This window comes from Pleurodeles waltl, chromosome 10 (assembly GCF_031143425.1).
Source record: "Pleurodeles waltl isolate 20211129_DDA chromosome 10, aPleWal1.hap1.20221129, whole genome shotgun sequence".
In the NCBI taxonomy this organism is placed as follows: Eukaryota; Metazoa; Chordata; class Amphibia; order Caudata; family Salamandridae; genus Pleurodeles; species Pleurodeles waltl.
The window spans coordinates 570323946-570346324 of NC_090449.1; the positions used below are offsets into that span (position 1 = coordinate 570323946).

General features: G+C 44.5%; 1 protein-coding gene across 4 annotated transcripts in view; it reads left to right on the top strand.

Moving 5' to 3' along the window:
- The window catches only part of NKTR (natural killer cell triggering receptor), a 464854-nt gene that overhangs the window by 392040 nt on the left and 50435 nt on the right, over positions 1 to 22379 (top strand). For all 4 annotated transcript variants that reach the window (XM_069211010.1, XM_069211011.1, XM_069211012.1 and 1 more), the window contains one exon: positions 5568 to 5660. In XM_069211010.1, the coding sequence (XP_069067111.1) occupies positions 5568 to 5660 (93 nt within the window). The remainder of the gene's footprint in view (positions 1 to 5567; positions 5661 to 22379) is intronic.

Sequence of the window (22379 nt, forward strand, 5' to 3'; positions counted from 1 at the left end):
CAGGGACCATTGTTCCTTCAGAGTAACTTTCTAAAAGTGGCATTTCTGAAATAATATGATTAAATCCAACTTCACCAGTGTAGGAAAATGCCACTGTTGGCATGGTTTACCCCCTAACGTTTTGCCTTTTGTTGATGCTAGCTATGGCCCCAGCACCAGTGTTCTTTCCCTAAAACTGTATTTTTGTCTCCACAATTGGCACAGCCCTGGCACACTGATAAGTCCCTTGTAAATGGTACCCCTGGTGCCAAGGGCCCTGTGGGCAGGGAAGGTCTCTAAGGGCTGCAGCATGTATTATGCCACCCTGGGGACCCCTCACTCAGCATATGCACACTGCCTCACTGCTTGTGGGTGCTGGTGGGGAGAAAGACTAAGATGACATGGCACTCCCCTCAGAGTGCCATGCCCACAACCCACTGCCTGTGACATAGGTACGTCACCCCTCTAGCAGGCCTTATAGCCCTAAGACAGGGTGCACTACACCACAGGTGAGGGCACATGTGCATGAGCACTATACCCCTACAGTGTCTAAACCAATTCCTAGACATTGTAAGTGCAGGGTAGCCATAAAGAGTATATGGTCTGGGAGTTTGTCAAACACGAAACAGCTCCATAATGGCTACACTGAATACTGGGAAGTTTGGTATCAACCTTCTCAGCACAATAAATCTACACTGATGCCAGTGCGTGATTTATTGAGAAATGCACTCAGAGGGCACCTTAGAGATTCCCCCTACATGCCAGCTCAACTGCTAGTGGTAGGCTGTCTCTGCCAGCCTGTCTCTTCCAGACTAGTTTCTGGCCACATCGTGTGAGTGCCTTTGTGCACTCAGTGGCCAGAAACAAAGCCTGTGCTGGGTGGAGGTGCCTCACACCTCCCCCTGCAGGAACTGTAACACCTGGCTGTGAGCCTCAAAGGCTGAAGCCTAGTGTGACAACCCCCCAGGGCACTCCAGCTAGTGGAGATGCCCCCCCCCCCCCCTTCCCCACTTTTGGCGGCAAGTCCGGAGGAGATAATGAGAAAAACAAGGTGGAGTCACCCGCCAGCCTGGACAGCCCCTAAGGTGTCCTGAGCTGAGGTGACCCCTTCCTTAGAAAAACCTCCATCTTGCTCTGGGGGATTGAGCCCAATAGGATTAGGGATGTGCCCCCCTTCCCCAAAGGGAGGAGCCACAAAGAGGGTGTGGCCACGTTCAGGGACAGTAGCCATTGGCTACTGCCCACCAGCCCAACACACACCTAAATTTAATATTTAGGGGCGACCCTGAACCTAGGAAAACAGATTCATGACTACCTGAACAAGAAGGAGGACTGTTGACCTGAAAACCCCGCAGAGGAGGAGGAGACGACAACTGCTTAGGCCCCAGCCCTACTGGCCTGTCTCCAAATTCAAAGAACCTGCAACAGCGACGCATCCAGTGGGAGCACATCTGCTGACTCAGAGGACTGCCCTGCAAACCCAAAGGACCAAGAAACTCCAGTGGACAGTGGCTCTGTCCAAAGCAACAAGAAGAAACCATCTTTAAAGGGACTCTCACCTCACTCCTGAAGCGTGAGTCCCCAACACTTTGCACCCAATGCTCCGGTCCAGAGAAACCAACACTGCCGCGAGGACCCCCCAGGCAACTCCCACGGCGTGTCCGCCGTGAGACGACCTCCCTGCACCCCCAGGGTGGCGCCTGCAGAGAGAATCTAGAGGCTCCCCTTGACCACGACTGCCTGGTAACAAAGAACCCGACGCCTGGAAGAAACACTTCACCCACAGCCCCCGGACACCCGAGAGCAACCAACTACCGGTGTAGGAGTGACCAGCAGGCGGCCCTCATCTTTGCCCAGTCGGTGGCTGGCCTGAGAAGACCCCATGTGCCTTGTCTTCATCGCCAGTAGGACCCCCGGGTCCCTCCATTGATTTCAACGTAAAACCTGACCCTGAGCCGCTGAGGGTGTATTGTGTGTGCCTGTTTGGCAACCCCCCCCCAGTGCTCTACAAAAAAAAACCTAGTCTGCTCCCCGAGGACACAGGTACTTACCTGCTAGCAGACTGGAACCGGAGCACCCCTAGTCTCCATAGGCACCTATGTTATTTGGGCCCTTCTTTGACCTCTGTACCCGACCGGCCCTGTGTTGCTGGTGCTGAGTGTTTGGAGTTGACTTCAACCCCCAACGGTGGGCTGTCTATGCCCCAGAGACTGAACTTGTAAGTGCTTTACTTACCTGACAAACTAACCTTTACTTACGTTCCAAAGGAACTGTTGAAACTGTGTACATTACTCTTTTCATTCAAAGTTCTATATTTACCTATGGCAAGCACCTTAAAATGTATGTACTTACTTGAATCCTGAATCTTGTGGTTCTAAAATAAATTAAGAAAAGGATATTCTTCTATATAAAAACCTATTCTCCTAGAGATAAGTCTTTGATTGTGTGTTCTCGTTTATTGCCTATGTGTCTACAACAAATGCTTAACACTACCCTCTGATAGGCCTACTGCTCGACCACACTCCCACAAATAGAGTATTGGTATTATCTATTATTGCCGCTATCAACCTCTAAGGGGAACCCCTGGACTCCGTGCACACTATCGCTCACTTAGAGGTAGTATATACAGAGCCAACTTCCTACAACCAGTAATCAGGATTTTCTACTACCATTTTGGGCATACTAAACATGACAGGGCTACTACTTTCGGATTAGAATCTACCACTTAATAGTAGAAGAGGGTAGTTCTAATGCTGGTCTATGAGAGGAACAGGCCTCACAGTGGTGGAAAGTGAACTTGTGAGTTTTCCACTACAATGACATGTAAAACACATAAGTACAAGTCCTGCCTTTTACTTACACAGTACCCTGCCCTAAGGGTTACCTAGGGCCTACCTTGTGGTGACTTATATGTAGAAAAAGGGGAGTTTAATGCTTGGCAATTAGTTTTAAACACCAAGTTGAAGTGGCAGTGGAAGTACACACACAGGCCTGAGACATGGTTAAGGGGCTACTTATGTGGGTGGCACAATCAATGCTGCAGACTCACTAGTAGCATTTAATTTACAGGCCCTGGGCACCCATAGTGCTCTTTACTAGGGACTTACAAGTAAATTAAAGTTGCCAATTGAGTAGGAGCCAATGTTACCATGTTTAGGGGAGAGAGAACATGCACATTAGCACTGGTCAGCAGTGGTAAAGTGTGCATAGTCCTAAACCAGCAAAAACAGGGTCTGATAAATGGAGAGAGGCAGACAACAAGTTGTTGATGACCACCCTAAGGCTGTAAGGTCTAAAACGTTGAAATGGAGTCATTCAACACCCTCTTCTGGTGCGCAGATATGCTTTGGGAAAAAGGTTTTCGGATCCGGGCTCACACCTGGGGAGAATTCTAAAGTAAAGAATCTGCAGCTAAATCCTGTCTCTACCAGATGTGTTATCAAAGGTAAGTAACTTGTTTGACAGAACCAAACCTTTCCATAAGACACTGCAGTTATTTGTAGCCTTCTCCAAACAACATAAATGACATGCCATTTCAAAGGCAGGAATAGCCAGGTTGATCATCAAGTGCACCCAAACCTGTTATAATAAAGCTAAAAGAACCCTACCCTCCCATCCCATTCCATCCACATTTCAGCTGTAAACAGGATGCTACTATGGCTTTCCTTGGGCATATTCCCGTAGTGGACATTGGTAAAGCTGCCACTTGGTCCACTCCACATACTTTTCCAAAGCATTGTGTGTACATCCTATCAAGGGACCAATCCAGAGTTGGTCAGGCTGTCCTCCAAACATTTTTTCAAATCTCTGACCATCCATGGGTAGCCAGGAGGACTGCTTTTAGCTATGTACAGCATGTGTATCTACGCCATGTGTTCTTTGAACAGAATATGTTCCCTGTAAGCATCTACTTGTGGCATCTGTAGATTCACATGTGCCCACCCTCTTTCCCAGAAGCCATTATCTTCCGGGAAAGCCACTGATTTTATCCCCCCCTTCAGTAGGCTTCCTTCTGCTTGTATGGTCACTTTTCTGTTCTATAACACTGTGCCTTATTTACACTCACCTTTTGGGCAAATAAAAATCAAACAATGGAGTCTGTGGTCACACGTATTGGCGCCTAGAGGAAGTCACAGAGACCTCATGACTTGGAAGACCTCCTCAAAGAAAAACAACTTGCAAAGCTGAGCCCAACACTAGATGGCAGGAGTTTGCACAGCATGCAAAACAATAGCACTACATGCAACAAACAGATGCTTACAGGTTAAGTAACATATTCCTTAATGATTTACCTGATCTTTGTGTTATTATAATTTCTGTTTCAAGAAAAGTCACTGGTTCATCCGATGTAAATTAACAAGGTGGCTATTTAGAGCTTGACAGATACGTGATATTCTGTCCGCTCTAGAATGCGCCCAAATTAATACACTATAAGTAGGGCAGACTGGCCAGACTCTTTTTGGCAGGTGTCGGGAAGTTACTTAGAATTTGGCCAAAGTGTTTTGGGTTCCTTTTTGGGCTTCAACCAAATTTCATACAAGGATTGTTGTCCTCCTTCCAAATTGAGTGCTTCATTCTGTCAGGCATCAGCTTAAGTCCTATCTTTCTGGGTGTATCGATCTTTAGTGTCCCGTTTAGCTATGTGTCAACGCCTCAGTCTTTGCAGGCACATCTTTTCTCATTCTTAGTAAAGAAAGAATAGGTTGACCTCAGTGTTAAGATGAGTAGGGCAAGAGGTCATGGATTCCTCATGTGTCTCGTCAGTGTTTCAGTCTTCATCCATGTCCTCTGTCAGTATTTAGGAGGTGGTTTCCTGTATCAAATGTTCTGCATAGTTCGCATTAAGAAACGGTCGGTCACCCATTGTTAATAATAAGAGTAGGAAAAGGGTTCATAGATTCCTCATGTGGTGCAGTCTCCTTCCATGACCTCGGTCAGTAGTTGGGAGGTGGTTTCCTGTATCATGTTCTTGTCAAGCTTGCTCAGTCAGAGTGTAGCTGGCATTGGTGACATTTTACCACATGTGCCAACAAAGTACATCTTTATGGTACTTAGATGAGATATGACTCACAGGCCTTAATCACTAGACGGCTGATCCCATAGATAAACTGTTTCCTTAGAGGAGTAAGCATGAACTTGTTCACCTGAAGCTTTTCTGTCTAATACTTTTTTATTCTCTCCACCAATTCCTATTGGAGAAGCTCCTACATTTTATGAATACAATCGAGTTTGCATGAGAGGAAGTTGTTTTTTGGCTTTCCTGGTATTCCTTGTCATATGCGCGCTCCTCTTATTAAAACCCCATCTTCAACCATTCATGCCATTGACTATCACTATGATCTATCAAATTTATTTTAGGAAACATATTTATAGAATGTATTGTTGCTGAATTTAACATGTATGGCACCGGCCAGGTTCAGTTAATGTCAGAAGGTTTTGCAAATGAGCAGTTTCTTCTCCTACTGCATTGTGCTAGGTCTCTGATTAATAATAGTAGATGGTCTGTGACTAGGAAGACCTGTGTCATGACAAAGCTGTATCTGTTTATTTTACATAATCTGTTTTCTCTCAAATTGTATTTCTCATAGAAGCCGATCCTACACATACGACAGCTACAGTAGGAGTAGGAGCCGAAGCAAGAGGAGTTACAGCAGATCACGCAGTTATGATGGACGGTCCAGGTATTTTTTGGCTCATTTAATTTATTTTTTAATAATTTACAGCAAATTGTTTGCTTTTAGATTTTCACGGGTTGTACCTTTAAAAATCTAGACTTGCCATTGATGATTTCTTTCACAGTGAACTTGTAATTTGTACTGGTGCAGTGATGTTTGCTGAGTAGTGGAAAATCAGCTCAAATAAATAAGTACTTGTCAAAATTCTTCCTTGGCTCGGCCATCAACTCTGCAAAGTCTTTGAACATTTGGGCTGTTCCACTGGATTGACTCCTTAATTTCTGATACGCTCAATGACAGGCTGTAAGTGAGTGCATTAATTGGCAGGCTGAAAGTGAGTGCATTCAGGGCTGAAAGATTTTGTCCCTGAGAAGGCCATCCAAACTATTTTTTTCCACTCATGTTTGGCACTGATTTGTGATTATGAAGATGTAGGGGGTGGTTTTAATTTCATTCGTTTTTTAAAATGGTAATGTTTTTACTTTACTTCATCAGCATTTTTTAATTGTCCTTAAATATAAATATATTCTTTATTTACAGATAACAGATTCATAATGTTTGAGCATTAGCACACATCACCTTTGAGTTGGTGAGGAAGATAGGTGTCAAAAAAGTCCATCTGTAAGTCTTACAAACTGTACTAAAACAGACAAAAACAGAAGTCAGGAACATGTTTAGTTGTCATACAGCCCTGAAAGATTAGGACCTCTCAACAGGCTGCGGTCAGGTAGATGGTTGATAGTGGCATAAACAGGGGTGCTGTTCCCAGGCCTTTTCACTTGTAACCTGGGAGACATACTTCAAAATCTCTTGCGGAAAATCTTTCAGCCAACTTATTTGGGTTACTTGTCTACCCTCTTGTCTGTAGAGTGTGCATTCTTGGTTGCCTATAGGCTGTGTAGTGGTGCTGGTGAGGACACAGGCACTGCTTCACCAAATTAGGGTTCTGATTCAGTTTATTCATATGTATCTGACAGCCCTAAGTTTCAAATAGTTAAGAAAATCAGTATGTTTGTGTTGCCAAGCTGACATCTGCTTGAGAAGAAAGGACTTTCCAGAACTCACTTTGCTGCTCCATCTGCCTTCATGCTAGAACTTGCCTCTCCTTATGGTTCCTTCACGGTGTCCTCTGTTATACAGTACACTTATGTATGGGCGTCCGTGGCCTCTTACATTGTCCAATGTTTTGCAGCGTGAATCTTTTCTCTGTGTATTATCCTGCCATCCTAGTGGTCGACTCTGAAACTCTCCAGTATTGTAGTAATGCTTAATCGCTTTCTCTTTATTTATTTTTTGGGTTGGTCGTCGACGGTCCCACCATTTGGTTTCCAGTCTAGCCTCCTCTAATGTCATACACCCTCCCAGGAACTTCCCACATCTGGTCGCCATATTCAGGTTCTTTTTTTTTTTTTTTTTTTTTTTTTTTTCACCGTTTGAAAGCATTGCTAACGGCCCCCCCAGTCTGCGAGGAAAAATGTTTTAGGGAAGTTTTCACTGATACCAGAGGAGGAATATCAGTTGAATAATTGAGTTGACATCGGAGAATGCCGGGACAATCGGGCTTCCTGTTCACTGTGATGTGGAGAAGACACCGTTACAATTCTGCCCTAAGTGCCACTATATATTCACCCTTTAGGACAAACATCAGGCGGGCAACCTGTGCCTCTCACTACATCACAATAGCGAAGACTGCAAGGCCTGTGCAGATTTTAAGCCGAAGACACCGAGGGTAAGGGACGAGCAGAAGCACTCACAATACTCCATGCACGGCCAGAAGCCTTCTCCATCACTTAAAGACCTAGGGTTGACAAGGGATGACCAGGATAACATTGCCATAGAAGGAGAAGGCTCAGGCTTGGACATCAAACTGAGAATCGTCTGTCAAGAGGGAGCAACACAGACCTAAGGTAACACAAAAAAAAAAAAACATTCCGGAGGAGAGTCTCGAAAGCACAAAGAGCTGCTTCGGCGTCGAAAAAATCATGGACTGAAGACATGCTAGAACAAAGAGAACCCCTTGGGTCCCAGGGCAGGGACGCTACAGGCAGCCGCCCACCCGAAAGACAACAGCGTCGAAGAAGGATCGAAGTCGAAAAGGATCAAAGTTCAGAATGTTTGATATTGAAGGAAGAAAGAAGGAGAAAAATGCAGAAAAAAGAGTTGATAGACATTCTGTCGAAAGAATCAACAACGGTGCTCAAACCTGAAGATCGAGTCACTGAAATCGAACATAAAAAAACAGCGACTTGAGGCAGAAATGGCTGCAATTCTGCAGAAGCATAAGGATTGTGAAGCATCCCTTCTGGAATTCCAAATTCTTCAGAAATATTTAGGCCTAAAGAGCAGACTGAGAGTGGTGTCGAAGAACTAGATTCCCCATTGAAACCTGAGCCACAGGAGGAAGAGGACGAGCAAGAATTCCTCTTCGAGGAAGAGGATCCTAACTGTTTGTCCATGGGAATGTTTCTGGACTCACAAGGTTCCGACTTTACCAAAACTCAGTTGGAAGACTTTGAAACAGATTCCCTCGATGAGGGAATTGACACATATCCATCAAGGCCATCGCCTCCGGGTGACATAGTTATGTATGGACAGCTTATCAAACGACCAGCTGAAAAGTATGGCGTTCACTTAAAGAAGGAAAAATCACAATCCTGCTTCCTCTTATAGACACTGCTGCCTTCTCAGACCAGGAACCAATCCCTGCCAATGCTGCACAGCATTTAAAAATCGGGGGAGAGAGGCTTTTAAGGAGCCTGCAATGTGCAGAGCTGTGAGACCAAGGGCAGAGAAAAATATAAACATTCATCCAAAGATCCTTTATACCGAGGAGAAACAGTCCTTGCTGACTTTATTATAGCAGGTACAATCAGAAAAAGGGAGAACATCCCAGCTACATCTGGTCCACCTTGAGACAAAGTAATATATGATGGGCCGCAAATTCGAGAGAGGAGCGGCACCTCAATGGAGAATCATCAGATCTATTGCTCTGCTAAATAGGTACGCATATCAGCAGTGAGATGAAGTGGAAGAGATAATGAAGCACTTACTGTAAAAGAGATGCTTCTTGGCGTAAGAAGACAAAAACATCGCCAATACATGCCGTAAGTCGAGTCTGGGCACTGCAGATACAGCAAGTCAACAGATGTTGTTGATTTTCAACACTTAGACACCATGCATGGTTGAGGGTGTCTGGTTTTAAATCAGAAGTTCAGTGAACATCATCAATAGCTCTTTTATTGGAGAACATCTTTTTGAAAGTACAGTAGAAGAAACCTTACAACAGCTGAAAAAGGGCAACAATACAGCTAAATGTATGGGAGTGCTACAATTTAGAGATAATCTAAGAAGAACAGCACTGGTACGGAACCGGCAGGAAGAGGAAATTTACCTACCTACCTCCTCCTCCCACCATGGGTTTCAAGGCACAAGCCAACCACAGACAACACCTAAGCACTGGCAGTTCCATTTGCATGGACGACAGTCCTTTCAAGGACATGCATAAGGTTGTCTGCAGCCTCACAGGAAAGGAGCAGCCCCCACCAGTAGGTGACTCAACACTCCATCAAGGCCTCTCACACACAACACCAGTGGGAGGCAGAATAAAAAACTTCCTTTAGGAGTGGAGGAAAATAACGTCTCACAGTTGGGTTTTAAACATCATGAAGTTTGATAGTGCATAGAACTGATCGAAACACTTCCAGCAAGGGGACCAAGTGAAAAGGTCCACTCAAAGGAAGAAACATCCCGTCTACTCAAAGGAGTAGAGGAGCTGCTGGAAAAAGAAGCAATAGAAAAGGTGCCCAGAGGGGAGATCAGTTGGGGAAATTACTCAACATATTTCCTAATCCCAAAACAAGATGGAACTCTACATCCATTACTAAAACTATGGCTCATAAACAAGTTTATAAAGAAAGCCTTTCAGAAAGAGTTATGGGGGAAATATATATTAATCCAAACAGATAATACTCTGTCGATGTTTTACATCAACAAACAGAGAGGAACTCAATCCTTTGTTCTATCAGGACTAGCACAGTTCATCTGGAAGTAGGACCATCAGAGACGGATTTATCAAGCGGCAATTCATCTTTCAGGGAAAGACAATGTCCAAGCAGACAAGTTAAGCTGTCAAGCACCATCTTACCACAAATGGGAACTTAAATCAAGCCGTACTCACAGATATTCAAACGTTGGGGAACACCTGAAATAGATCTATTTGCAGTGCAAACGATTCCTGGAGGGAGCAAAGATAATAGCACCACCCTGACTTGTGCCAGTACCCGCATAGAACCTGAAACTAGCACTAACACAACTCATGAGGAAAACCTTTTAGCCTCTACACATAGCCACATTAAAAATGCTCACATGGAGAACAGCCTTTCTGGTAGCAACGATATCACTCCTCAGGGTGAGTGAACCATAGCTGCTTCAATCCAAGAACCATACCTTCAAAGACAGAATAGTCATGAGGAGAGATCCTCAATTCTTTCCAAAAGTAATTTCTCAAATTCATATAAATCAAACAATTCAAATTGCAACAACCAAAATATCAAGCGGAAAGAGCATTACACTCGCTAGAAGAGCTACCACGTACTACGTGGAAAGAACAAAAACAAGTAGGAAGACAGTCATTTGTTTCTTTTGCAGACAACAGCGTGGGTAAACCAGTGATTAAGAGTGCAATTGCTAAATGAATCTCACAAATCATTCAAGTATGGTGCGCAAGTGCAGGAATACAGTTAAATTGTAAACCAAAAGTGCTCTCTACACAGAAAAAAGGAGAAACTATTGCTTTTCTAGCAAATATACGCTTATAGGACATTTGCAGGGCAGCTTCTTCATCGGTCCACACAGTTACTAAACATTATTGCCTAGACATTCAAATGAACAAGGAAGCTCAAGTGAAACAAAAAGTACTCAAACATCTATTTACAAATGTAAGCTCATCTTCGTCTCAGCCAACACAAGATAAAGAAACCACTACAAAATCAATGCACAGCATGTGTATCCAGAAATGATTTACACTGCAAAACAAAATGGTTTCTTACTAGTAGGAGCAGTTTTGTGCCTTGAATAATTTTGTGGATTCGCAGACAACCCACCCACCTTCCCTAGAAGATGAGATGAGACCTTTAAGACGATAGAAGAAGGTAAAAATGGAGAGAAAAAATACTTCTCTGCAGATTGCAACCATGAGTGGGAGCCTATGAGGAGGGTGTATGACCCACAGAGGAGGATGGATAGGTCACCAAATGGTCAGACCGTTGATGCCCAATTACTAAAAAAGGGGTGGAGAAGGACTGCTACTATATTGGAAAATTCCAGACCCAACCACTTGATGGCGGAATAATGCACAGCATGTGAATTCTGAAAATGTTTTTGTTGCAAAACTACCCCTACAGGTAAGAAACCATTTTGTTTTGACCCATCAGAAAACTGAAGCAACTCTTAATAAGAAATCTACATCCACATCTCTGAACTGTTTGTACTGCGCCTCTTCCAGTGAGGATGGTGTTCAATGCACTTGTTAGCTGAAAATGTTGATTCTAAACCAGCCAATATTGTTCGTGCCCCTAGACTCCTTTGGCTGCCCCTAGTTGCCCTAAATATTGGTCCTGCAGAGATGGTCTGTTTTTTTTTAGTGTACTTCAAAATAATCTCTATGCATCAGCTATGGCCAGAGATGTTCGTCCAGTACCAGGACATTGAAATGAGCTATCTGAAGCTAGGACTAAGTTTACAACATAGGAAAGGTCAGCTTTTACAGCTGTCAAATGAACAGGATGGGGAGATGAGCGACAATGACGTGGAGGAGAATAGAAAAACACCAGCTAACTTGAATCAGTGTGGAAGATCACTCAAAATTAGTCTGCCTAGAAATCGTGAGAGCCCTTAGTCAGTCTATTGATTGTAGCCATTCCTAACAATTTTCCAAGGTGTAGTCATGGAGCAACTGCACTTGTAGATGAGCCTGTATTGCCTGTGACTAGCCTGAAATTGTGTAGACATGTAATTGTCAGCCAGAGAATAACAATGTAAACATCTTGATTTCAGCTTTGTTGCTTGTGTGTGTTCGGTAAGCTGAGGCTTGTTTCTCTGTTTCCAGAATTGCTGTTCAAAGTTATGACAAGACCACAATTGGATACTAGTGCCAGTTGCCTATGAGAACAAATGAGCCTGTTAAATGTGTCATTGTGCATGAGAGCCTTGAAAATGTTTGACATTAACTATCTGTTGTTGAAATATTGTCCCTCTAAGGTTTGATTTTTTTTTGGTGGACCTATGTCGAGTTTCCAACTAATACACTGACTGTTGGGACCATGTAAAATCATAAATGCTCCCTTTGACTTCTCATTGTTGCCCCTATCACCTACCACTGAGTACCTAGTGGCCCTATGAACTAGCTCTGGTACCTTGTCTTTGGTAACGTTTTTTTTGTCAACCATAGTTATTGTGTTTTTTGTGCCTTTGGAGGTTTTGGAAGCAGAATCCTCTACTAGATTCACATGCTGTGCATTATTTCACTATCATATTCTTTCATCCAGAAAAATGTAAAACTAAATGTTTTTTTAGAGTGAGCATCGACCAAGGTGGAGCTATAGAAGACCTTATGACATCTACCATAAGTCCACAATGCACCAAAGCACACCATACATTTTAGATTATTTTTGTTGCTCATTGGTCTTGAAGTTGGTAGGAGAGAGCTCTTGGAAAGACAACAACGTCATTGAGATTTTCACAGGAATAGATAAGAATCGTACCGAAGAACACCAGTAGTTTTTTTTTATTTAGATTCTTTGGGCAGGTTGGATAATCTTTTATCTGGTTTGTTTACCTTTAGTCTATTTGACTTCATTTTTGAGCATAACAAGTCTGTTCAGGTTCTGCTCAAGCTGCACATGCAAGTTTGTATCCAGTGATGAACACCTGATACACATGTTCTGTCTTAATAAACACCATATGTCTGAAAACTGTTAGGCTTGCTTGCTGCTTAAGTCACATACTTTAATAGATAGAAATAACTTTATTTTGGCATTGTGGAGTGAGATGAAGTAATCAGAATTGTTGCTTTTAAAACAAGAGATTTACTCCAACCATGGAAGAAATTGATTTTCACCTAAGGAAATCTTAAGACCCGTTCAGACCGCAATAAAATTGGTGCTTATTACAGACATACAAGAAGGGCTACCAAAAAATTAGGGCCTCCAAAAAGTAAAGAATGGAAGCCCCCAGTTCCTCAAATGAAAGATTCTTCAGAACAGCTTGAACATTCTCAAGCCTTTCAATTTGTTGGGAAAACAGAAAGATATTCTCCAGCCGGTTCCAAATGGAGAGCCACTACTAAGGGGAATGTCAAAAGGCCTGAACTCCACTTTTACAAACAATCCAGATGTAATTGAGATGGAGAGGACTTCGTAGCTCACGAGGTCATCTTGAAGTCATAAGCTACAAAGAGTTTGTAGGATCTCTGTATCGAAAAATGAACAACAAATTCAGAGCTCTACAAACTCACAGCTATATCAATACCTTAAATAGAAGAAGGGCTGTGATTCTGTAGTGGTGATGAGGGCCTTGCAAATGAGGAGGGTCCTTTCTTAGGAGTTACTCTATAGGAGAATAGGGCCAGTAGAATGCCCTTGCAAATTATGCCACAAAGACAGATCATGTCTACCAGTTTTCTCGAACTAATACCAGTGGTGCCAGAACAGTCATGTAAGACAGGTTTTTTTTTTTTTTTTTTTTGCTTTTTGCTTCATGGGAAAAAGAAAAGGTCAGTAAAGAAAAGACCCCTTCCAATAAATAACCATTCAATGGCATGCGTGGCTGTAGATATACATGCTATGCATAATCTCACCCTCTAGTGTTGGATTTGGACTTATTTTTCTTCAAAGAAGCTTTTGGAGTCACATGATCAAGTGACTCCTCCTCTCAGTAATACTGCACATGGGCATTGAGTTGTATGTTAGACTGTTTCTCTCTGCCGTCGGGTTCAGATGTATGTTTCTCTTGTTCCGAGTTCTCGCTTTGAAATGATCCAAAACTGTTCTCTCTCCATCTTTCTATCACCGTCGGTATTGTTCGCTTGTGTTTTCTCCCCTCACTCTGTCTTCGGTGCCAACCTAAAGCCGAAATTGACTCTCTCCCCTTTAAGCATATGCAGCCCTCCTGGGCCCTCTTCGGGCCTATCTACTCAGTGTGGCATCCAACTGTGTAAGGATGGACTCCATTTCGGTTTTGCCCTCAAGGCCACTCCAAATTTCCACACACCGACCACCACCAGGTGTGTACTTCGTGTCTCTCCTCTGGCCACAATGAGCAGACCTGCAATGCACGTCTATCCTTTCAGTCAAAAAAAACTCAGGGACTGAATGGCTTGTTAGATGGAAAAGGCGTATTAGACACCAGACAACACACCGGACATCTCTGGACACAAGCATGCACAGGAAGAGCCCCAACAAGAACAGGCCTTTTCCTTCAAAGACTCAGACCCTGATGTTCAATCCGACATCGAAAGCCAACCGTTGCAGTTGTCGCTGCCCGTGAGTAAAAAGACCCTTCAACCTAGTTAAAGACTACATCTAAAGAGGTCACCGGTCCGCCACTGCCTTCCGGCAATGGTCGAAGCCGAGAAACTCCTTCGGATGCCCCGCCCTTTGGCTCGGCACTGAAAAAAACCAAAGGCAGATCTCTGGCATCCACCTCAGGTGCCCGTACTTCCACCTTGGCACTGACCCGACCAATTGCACACGGTTCTTCGGTACAGGCCATTGCGGCACCAACAAAAAAACCTACCATCCTCTGTTTCGGTTCCAAAATTATCCCACAAACTAAAATCTTCAGAACCGAAAATTTTAAATTAAGACTTCATTTGATTATGGGCAATCTTCAACCACCCCTTCACTGGTGGAACCAATTTTAGAAGTTATGGACGCTCAACAGCGCTGACTTCAGGACCAAGAGGGAACAGTATGTAATATAACATCACCCCCGTCCCTTTAAAAAGGAAATTGACATTTCTTTTCAAGAGGCGCTTAACTCCTCGCCTCCTCCTTAAAAGCCTACCAAGGAGAAGGCTCCATCTCTCCCACGACCTTTTCAGTCCTGTCCACCTCCTCCTCCAGATCCCTCTCCTCCACCAACACTACCCTAACTCACCCCTGGGTGGTTTACATGACTTGGGAGACACGTTAGATGACCCAGACCCACAGGATACATATGATGCAGGCCCTGTTACATCAAATGATCCAGATCTCTAATCAGGTAGACCCTCACCACCTGAGGATTCTACCTCATATTAGCAAGTCACATCTAGAGTGGCTGCATTTCATAACATGCACATGTATACTGATCCCATAGAAAAAGACTTTCTATTTGATACCCTGGGCACCTCAAACAAGGAAAGTCAGTTTCCTCCAATGCTCTCATGCATGCTCGGACATGCAGATGAAATCTTTAAAGTGAGAGCACGAGTTAGCACTCCCAGAGTAGACAAAAAATATAAAGCTGCACCCACTGATCCTTTATTTATCAAGGCTCAAATTCCTCCTGACTCCATTGTTGCCTCTACTGCTCGCAAAAGGGCTAACAGCCAATCAACAAGAGAGACACCCCCTCCTGAGACGGAAAGTAAAAAGCTAGATGTGGCAGGTAAAAGGGTGGCAGCTCAAGCAGCCAATCACTGGCATATTGCTAACGCACAGGCATTTTTATCCCGCAATGCAGGGCACACTGGAATGCCATGCAAGAGCTTCTATAATAGCTCCCCTAGGAACATTCTAAGAGAGGTGCAGAAATTGCAGCTGAAGGGCTAATTATTAACAATAATTCTATATGCACTGGATGCTGCTAATACAGCAGCATGCAGTATTAATACCAGCGTCATCATAAGACAGCATGCCTGGCTCAGGTGCTCAGGCTTTAAACCAGAAGTACAGTAGGCAGTGTTAAACATGCCCTGCTATAAAGAGCACTTATTTGACCCACAGGTTGATACCACACTTGAAAAGCTAAACAAGGGTAATTAAACTGCCAAAGCTATTGGAACACTCCAAGCCAGCACACACCTAGGTAATCTTTGTCACCGGGGGTTTTCAGAAGGCTTTCAGTCATCCTTTACAGACCAGTATTCCACACAAACAAAGCCCACTGAGGAAAGCCGCCTACATCTAGAGGCTCCTCATCCCCCACCAAACAGTGACTGCCTCCACCTCACACCGCTCCTGTAGGGGGAAGGCCTCAACATTTTTACCCACAGTGGTCTCAAACTACCACAGATCAATGGGTACTTTCAATTATCCAAAACGGTTACTCTTTGGAGCTCACTTCCACTCCACCAAACATACCCCCTCATACTCAGACTTTCCCAAGAACATATCACTCTTCTCAAAGAGGAAGTACACTCTCTTCTTCTCAAAGGAGCCATAGAACCAGTTCCATTACAACACCAGGTACAGGAGTTTACTCCATCTATTTCCTAATACCCAAAAAAGTCAGGTCTCTCAGACCAAGACCAATCATAGATCTCTTAAACCTTTACATCCTGTCAAAACTCTTCATGTCATTCCCCTTCTCCAACGGGGTGATTTTATGACAGTGTTAGACCTAAAGGATGCTTATTTTCACATTCGGGTTCATCCAGCACACAGCAAATACCTCAGATTCGTGGTTTCAGGAAAACATTACCAATTCAGGGTCTTACCTCTTGGGGTCACACCCGCTCCCAAAACAGTCATAAAATGTCTTGTGGTAGTGGCCACACATGTCAGAAGACAACACATTCATGTCTTCCCTTACTTGGACAACTGGCTTATCAAAGCCAGTACTGTCCAACAATGTCAAAATCACACTCAACTCACAATTCATCTCCTACACTGTCTAGGATTCACCATCAGCTAACTCAAATCACATCTTCAACCACTCCAGATACAGCCCTATCTGGGAGCGATTCTCAATACACAGTTAGGAGTAGTGTTTCCCAGCTCAGCCCTTATTATCGCCTTTCAAACGATGATTGTTCTATTAACAGAGAACCATTCATACACAGAAAGGACTGTTATGGGGCCTAATAGGGATGATGGCATCCTGCATTGCCATCGTACCTCATGCCAGGCTTCATATGCACCCCCCGTCAACAGTGCCTCTCTCGTCAATGGTCTCAAGTGCAGGGTCAACTGGAAGAGCTAGTGTTTCACAGCCAGGCTCATCAGTCTCTGCATTGGTGGAACACCACAAACCTTATGAAAGGGCAGCCTTTTTTAAACCCTGTGCTTCAGATCACTCTCACTACAGACACCTCACATACCGGTTGGGGGAGCTTACCTCCACAACCTCACAGTTCAGGGGCTATAGAACACCACTTAACAATCCTTACACATCAGTCACCTGGAACTGCAAGTAGTCTTCCTAGGGATGAAAGCGTTCCTTCCACACTTTCAACACAAGGTGTTGTTGGTATGTATAGACAACATGACTGCCATGTACTATCTTCAAAAACAGGGGAGGAACACAATCACCTCAACTATCCCACCTTGCACAAACAATATTGAAATAGGCTATTCATCACCACATTCACATTGTGGCACAATATCTCCCAGGGTCAGACAATCAATTTGCAAACCTGCTCAGCAAGAAGCAGCAACATGTCCACGAATGGGAGTTCCACCCACAAGTCCTTCACCAGTACTTTCAAAAGTGGGGAACACCTCAAATACACATATTTGCCACACCTCAAAACACAAAATGCCGAAACTTCACCTCCAGGTAGCCTCACCCTCAGTCCGAAGGCAAAGCTCCAGTGTGAGATAGTCAGGAATATTTGCTTACGCTTTCCGCCCCTCTCCCACTCATTCCTTTTCTAGTTCGGAAGCTCAGACAATCTTCCCTCACCATGATCATGGTAACTCCTACATGGGCATGTCTACCATGGTTCACAACACTTTTGGATCTCTCAGTAGTTCCACATCAGAAGCTCCCTAACAGACTGGACCTTCTAACACAAAATCAAGGACAAATAAGACATCCAGACCCAAAATCTCTTAACTATCGATATGGCTCTTGAGGTCAAAGGGTTTGGGTATTTACATCTGCCACAAGAATCTATGGATTTTCTTAAAGAAGCATGTAAACCCACAACTAGACAATGTTACATGGCAAAATTGAAACGTTTTGTTTGCTATTGCCAGTCAAAAAAACATTGACCTCTTGAGCCAACGGTTCAACAGATTGTTACTTACTGCATTTACAAAAAGCTAATCTTGATTACATAGCCATTTGTCTTCATTTAGCAGCCTTAGCTGCATATTTTCAAAACAGACAGCATACTTCTTTGTTTAGAGTTCCCATTATTAAGGCATTTATGGAAGGACTTAACAGAATCATTCCACCAATGGTTCCTCCAGCCCCATCCTGGGACCTTAAAATTGTTTTCACAAGCCTTATGAGTCCCCATTTTGAACCACTTGTTCTGCTTTTGCTTAAACTAAGAGGAAACAATGCCAAAGAATGCAGCACTCTTAGTCTGAGTGAATTTATTAAGGCTCTTCTTAGATATCAAATAAAAGCACACAAATAAATGAAAATTAACATTTAACTCTAATGAAATAATGCATTTGTATGTTCAAGAATAATCACAGCAGTTAAGCATTTAGCACTCATGGAAAGAAATGTGCAGTGTATCAACAAAGTATTGACATGTATAGCTGAATAGTTAAAAGTTAATCTGCATCACCTTAGGGGCAAATCAATCATCCTTGCCAGCGCAGACAGGAGGAATCCTCAAAACAGCCAAGGCAGGAGACCTTCCCCAAATGGAATTTCCTGGGCAGTGCATCCACCCCATAGGTGAGTTCCTGTCTTGGCGCCAACTTCCCCCATCTTTTATATCTAAAACAAGTTAGGAGAACACCCACCGCTCTATTATGAAATCAAACGCTGGCTGTACTTGGTCTGTGTCAAAAACACGCAAAAGAACTGGGCAAGCCCCAATGCACACTCCTGAGACAGAGCTGTACCTTTCCCTGATAAAAACATTCTCAGTCTGGTATACTCTTATCGCATCCACATCCCCCATAATATGTTCTAGCATCTGCTCTGGTGAGAAGAGCGATAACACGTTCAGTGTGGAAAGCAAGCTTTGTGTAGAAAAACCCTTCGTCACCACAATGGCAACGAAAGCAAAGCACAAAATGAAGTCAGTGAAGTCGGTGGTCAAATACACATAGCATTACACCCCTACACTCCTGTTCTTTACAATTCCCATCATGGAAAGTAGCCTTTTTAGTCGCTATCACTTCCCTTAGATGTGTGAGTGAGGCTTTAACCTTGCAAGAACATTTCTTCTAAATTCACAAGGAAAAACTTGTATTAAATCTAATCCAAAATTCCTTCCAAAAGTAGTTTCACAATTTCATATCAGTCAGTTGAAATACCGGTGTTCGATGGCATGTGCAGCTGTAGATACACTTAATTTGCATAAGTCTGCCATCTAGTGTTAGGCCTGGAATGTTACAAGTTGTTTTTCTTCTAAGAATATTTTCGAGTCACGAGATCGAGTGACTCCTCTCGGTGAGATTGCTCATGGGCATAGAGTCCTTTGTTAGATTGTTTTCTCTCCGCCGTTGGGTTCAGGCATGTTTTCTTTCGCTCAGGTGGATCTCAGTTCTGTATCTTCTGAACTTTATTCTACCTCTCTGTTTATGTCGGTATAGTTTTTGATTGCCCACTCTACACTTCCGATAGTCGATCCGATTTCTATCGTTGGGGTCGATTTAACGCCCGTACTGGCATCCACACCCTTCTTGTGCCTACTTTGTCAAATTGTAGTCTAAGAATGTTAGGCTGATGGAACTAACTCTTTTTCGGTTCTGTCCTCTATGTCACTCTGTTTCTCTAGCACCGACCAGCACTTGGTGTGTAATCTGTGCCGGTCTTTGGAACACAGAGAAGAAAACTCCGACACCTGTAGATCATTTCGATCAAAGAAGACCCACGGGGACCGAATAGTGCGTCGATTAGAGATGGCGGCCAAATCAACAGATGACACACCTGACATCTTCGGAAAAGAGCATTCACAGGAAGAATTAGGACAGTGCACAGCCTTCTCCATTAGATACTTGTATTGAGACTCTGGTGTCGACAGCCAGTCAATACCACTGGTGCAGTACGTGAGTACACCAGCCACATCACACCAAGCAAAGACAATTTAAAAGACTCCTGCATTGGTCGTCCGTCAGGCCATGGTGGGAGCCGAAATATACATTTGAATGACCAACCTTCGGGTTCGGGACCAAAATGCACTCGGCACTAACCAGATGTAGGAAGTTGGCTCTGTATGCACTATTTCAAAGTAAGGAATAGTATGCACAGAGTCCAAGGGTTCCCCTTAGAGGTAAGATAGTGGCAAAAAGAGATAATACTAATGCTCTATTTTGTGGTAGTGTGGTCGAGCAGTAGGCTTATCAAAGGAGTAGTGTTAAGCATTTGTTGTACATACACAGGCAATAAATGAGGAACACACACTCAAAGACAATTTCCAGGCCAATAGGTTTTTTGTATAGAAAAATATATTTTCTTAGTTTATTTTAAGAACCACAGGTTCAAATTTTACATGTAATACTTCAAATGAAAGGTATTGCAGGTATGTACTTTAGGAACCTTGAATAATCACAATAGCATATATACTTTTCAAATAAATCACATATAGCTATTTTAAAACTAGACACAGTGCAATTTTCAACAGTTCCTGGGGGAGGTAAGTATTTGTTAGTTTTTGTAGGTAAGTAAACCACCTACGGGGTTCAAGTTTGGGTCCAAGGTAGCCCACCGTTGGGGGTTCAGAGCAACCTCAAAGTTACCACACCAGCAGCTCAGGGCCGGTCAGGTGCAGAGTTCAAAGTGGTGCCCAAAACGCATAGGCTTCAATGGAGAAGGGGGTGCCCCGGTTCCAGTCGGCCAGCAGGTAAGTACCCGCGTCTTCGGAGGGCAGACCATGGGGGTTTTGTAGGGCACCGGGGGGGACACAAGTTAGCACAGAAAGTACACCCTCAGCAGCACGGGGGCGGCCGGGTGCAGTGTGCAAACACACGTCTGGTTTCCAATGGATTTCAATGGGAGACCAAGGGGTCTCTTCAGTGATGCAGGCAAAGGGGGGGGGGGGGGTCCTCGGGGTAGCCACCACCTGGGCAAGGGAGAGGGCCTCCTGGGGGTCACTCCTGCACTGGAGTTCCGATCTTTCAGGTCCTGGGGGCTGCGGGTGCAGAGTCTTTTCCAGGCGTCTGGATCTGGGAGTCAGGCAGTCCCGGTCAGGGGGAGCCTCGGGATTCCCTCTGCAGGCGTCGCTGTGGGGGCTCAGGGGGGGCAACTCTGGCTACTCACAGTCTCGTAGTCGCCGGGGAGTCCTCCCTGAAGTGTTGTTTCTCCACAAGTCGAGCTGGGGGCGTCGGGTGCAGAGTAGCAAGTCTCACGCTTCCGGCGGGAAACGCAGTTGTCTTGAAGTTGCTTCTTTGGAAACAAAGTTGCAGTCTTGGGTGAACAGAGCCGCTGTCCTCGGGAGTTTCTTGGTCCTTCTAGAGCAGGGCAGTCCTCTGGGGATTCAGAGGTCGCTGGTCCTGGGGAAAGCGTCGCTGGAGCAGTGTCTTTTAGAAGTGGGGAGACAGGCCGGTAGAGCTGGGGCCAAAGCAGTTGGTGTCTCCGTCTTCTCTGCATGGTTTTTCAGCTTAGCAGTCCTCTTCTTAGGTTGCAGGAATCTGATTTCCTAGGTTCTGGGGTGCCCCTAAATAATGAATTTAGGGGTGTGTTTAGGTCTGGGAGGGCAGTAGCCAATGGCTACTGTCCTTGAGGGTGGCTACACCCTCTTTGTGCTTCCTCCCTGAGGGGAGGGGGTACATTCCTATCCCTATTGGGGGAATCCTCCATCTGCAAGATGGAGGATTTCTAAAAGTCAGAGTCACTTCAGCTCAGGGCACCTTAGGGGCTGTCCTGACTGGCCAGTGACTCCTCCTTGTTTTTCTCATTATCTCTCCTGGACTTGCCGCCAAAAGTGGGGGCTGTGTCCAGGGGGCGGGCATCTCCACTAGCTGGAGTGCCCTGGGGCATTGTAACACAAAGCTTGAGCCTTTGAAGCTCACTGCTAGGTGTTACAGTTCCTGCGGGGGAGATGTGAAGCACCTCCACCCAGAGCAGGCTTTGTTTCTGTCCACAGAGAGCACAAAGGCTCTCACCGCATGGGGTCAGAAACTCGTTCTCAGCAGCAGGCTGGCACAGACCAGTCAGTCCTGCACTGAAGAATTGGGTAAAATACGGGGGCATCTCTAAGATGCCCTCTGTGTGCATTTTTTAATAAATCCAACACTGGCATCAGTGTGGGTTTATTATTCTTAGAGGTTTGGTACCAAACTTCCCATTATTCAGTGTAGCCATTATTGAGCTGTGGAGTTTGTTTTTGACAGACTCCCAGACCATATAGTCTTATGGCTACCCTGCACTTACAATGTCTAAGGTTTTGCTTAGACACTGTAGGGGCATAGTGCTCATGCACCTATGCCCTCACCTGTGGTATAGTGCACCCTGCCTTAGGGCTGTAAGGCCTGCTAGAGGGGTGACTTACCTATGCCACAGGCAGTGTGAGGTTGGCATGGCACCCTGAGGGGAGTGCCATGTCGACTTAGTAATTTTCTCCCCACCAGCACACACAAGCTGGCAAGCAGTGTGTCTGTGCTGAGTGAGGGG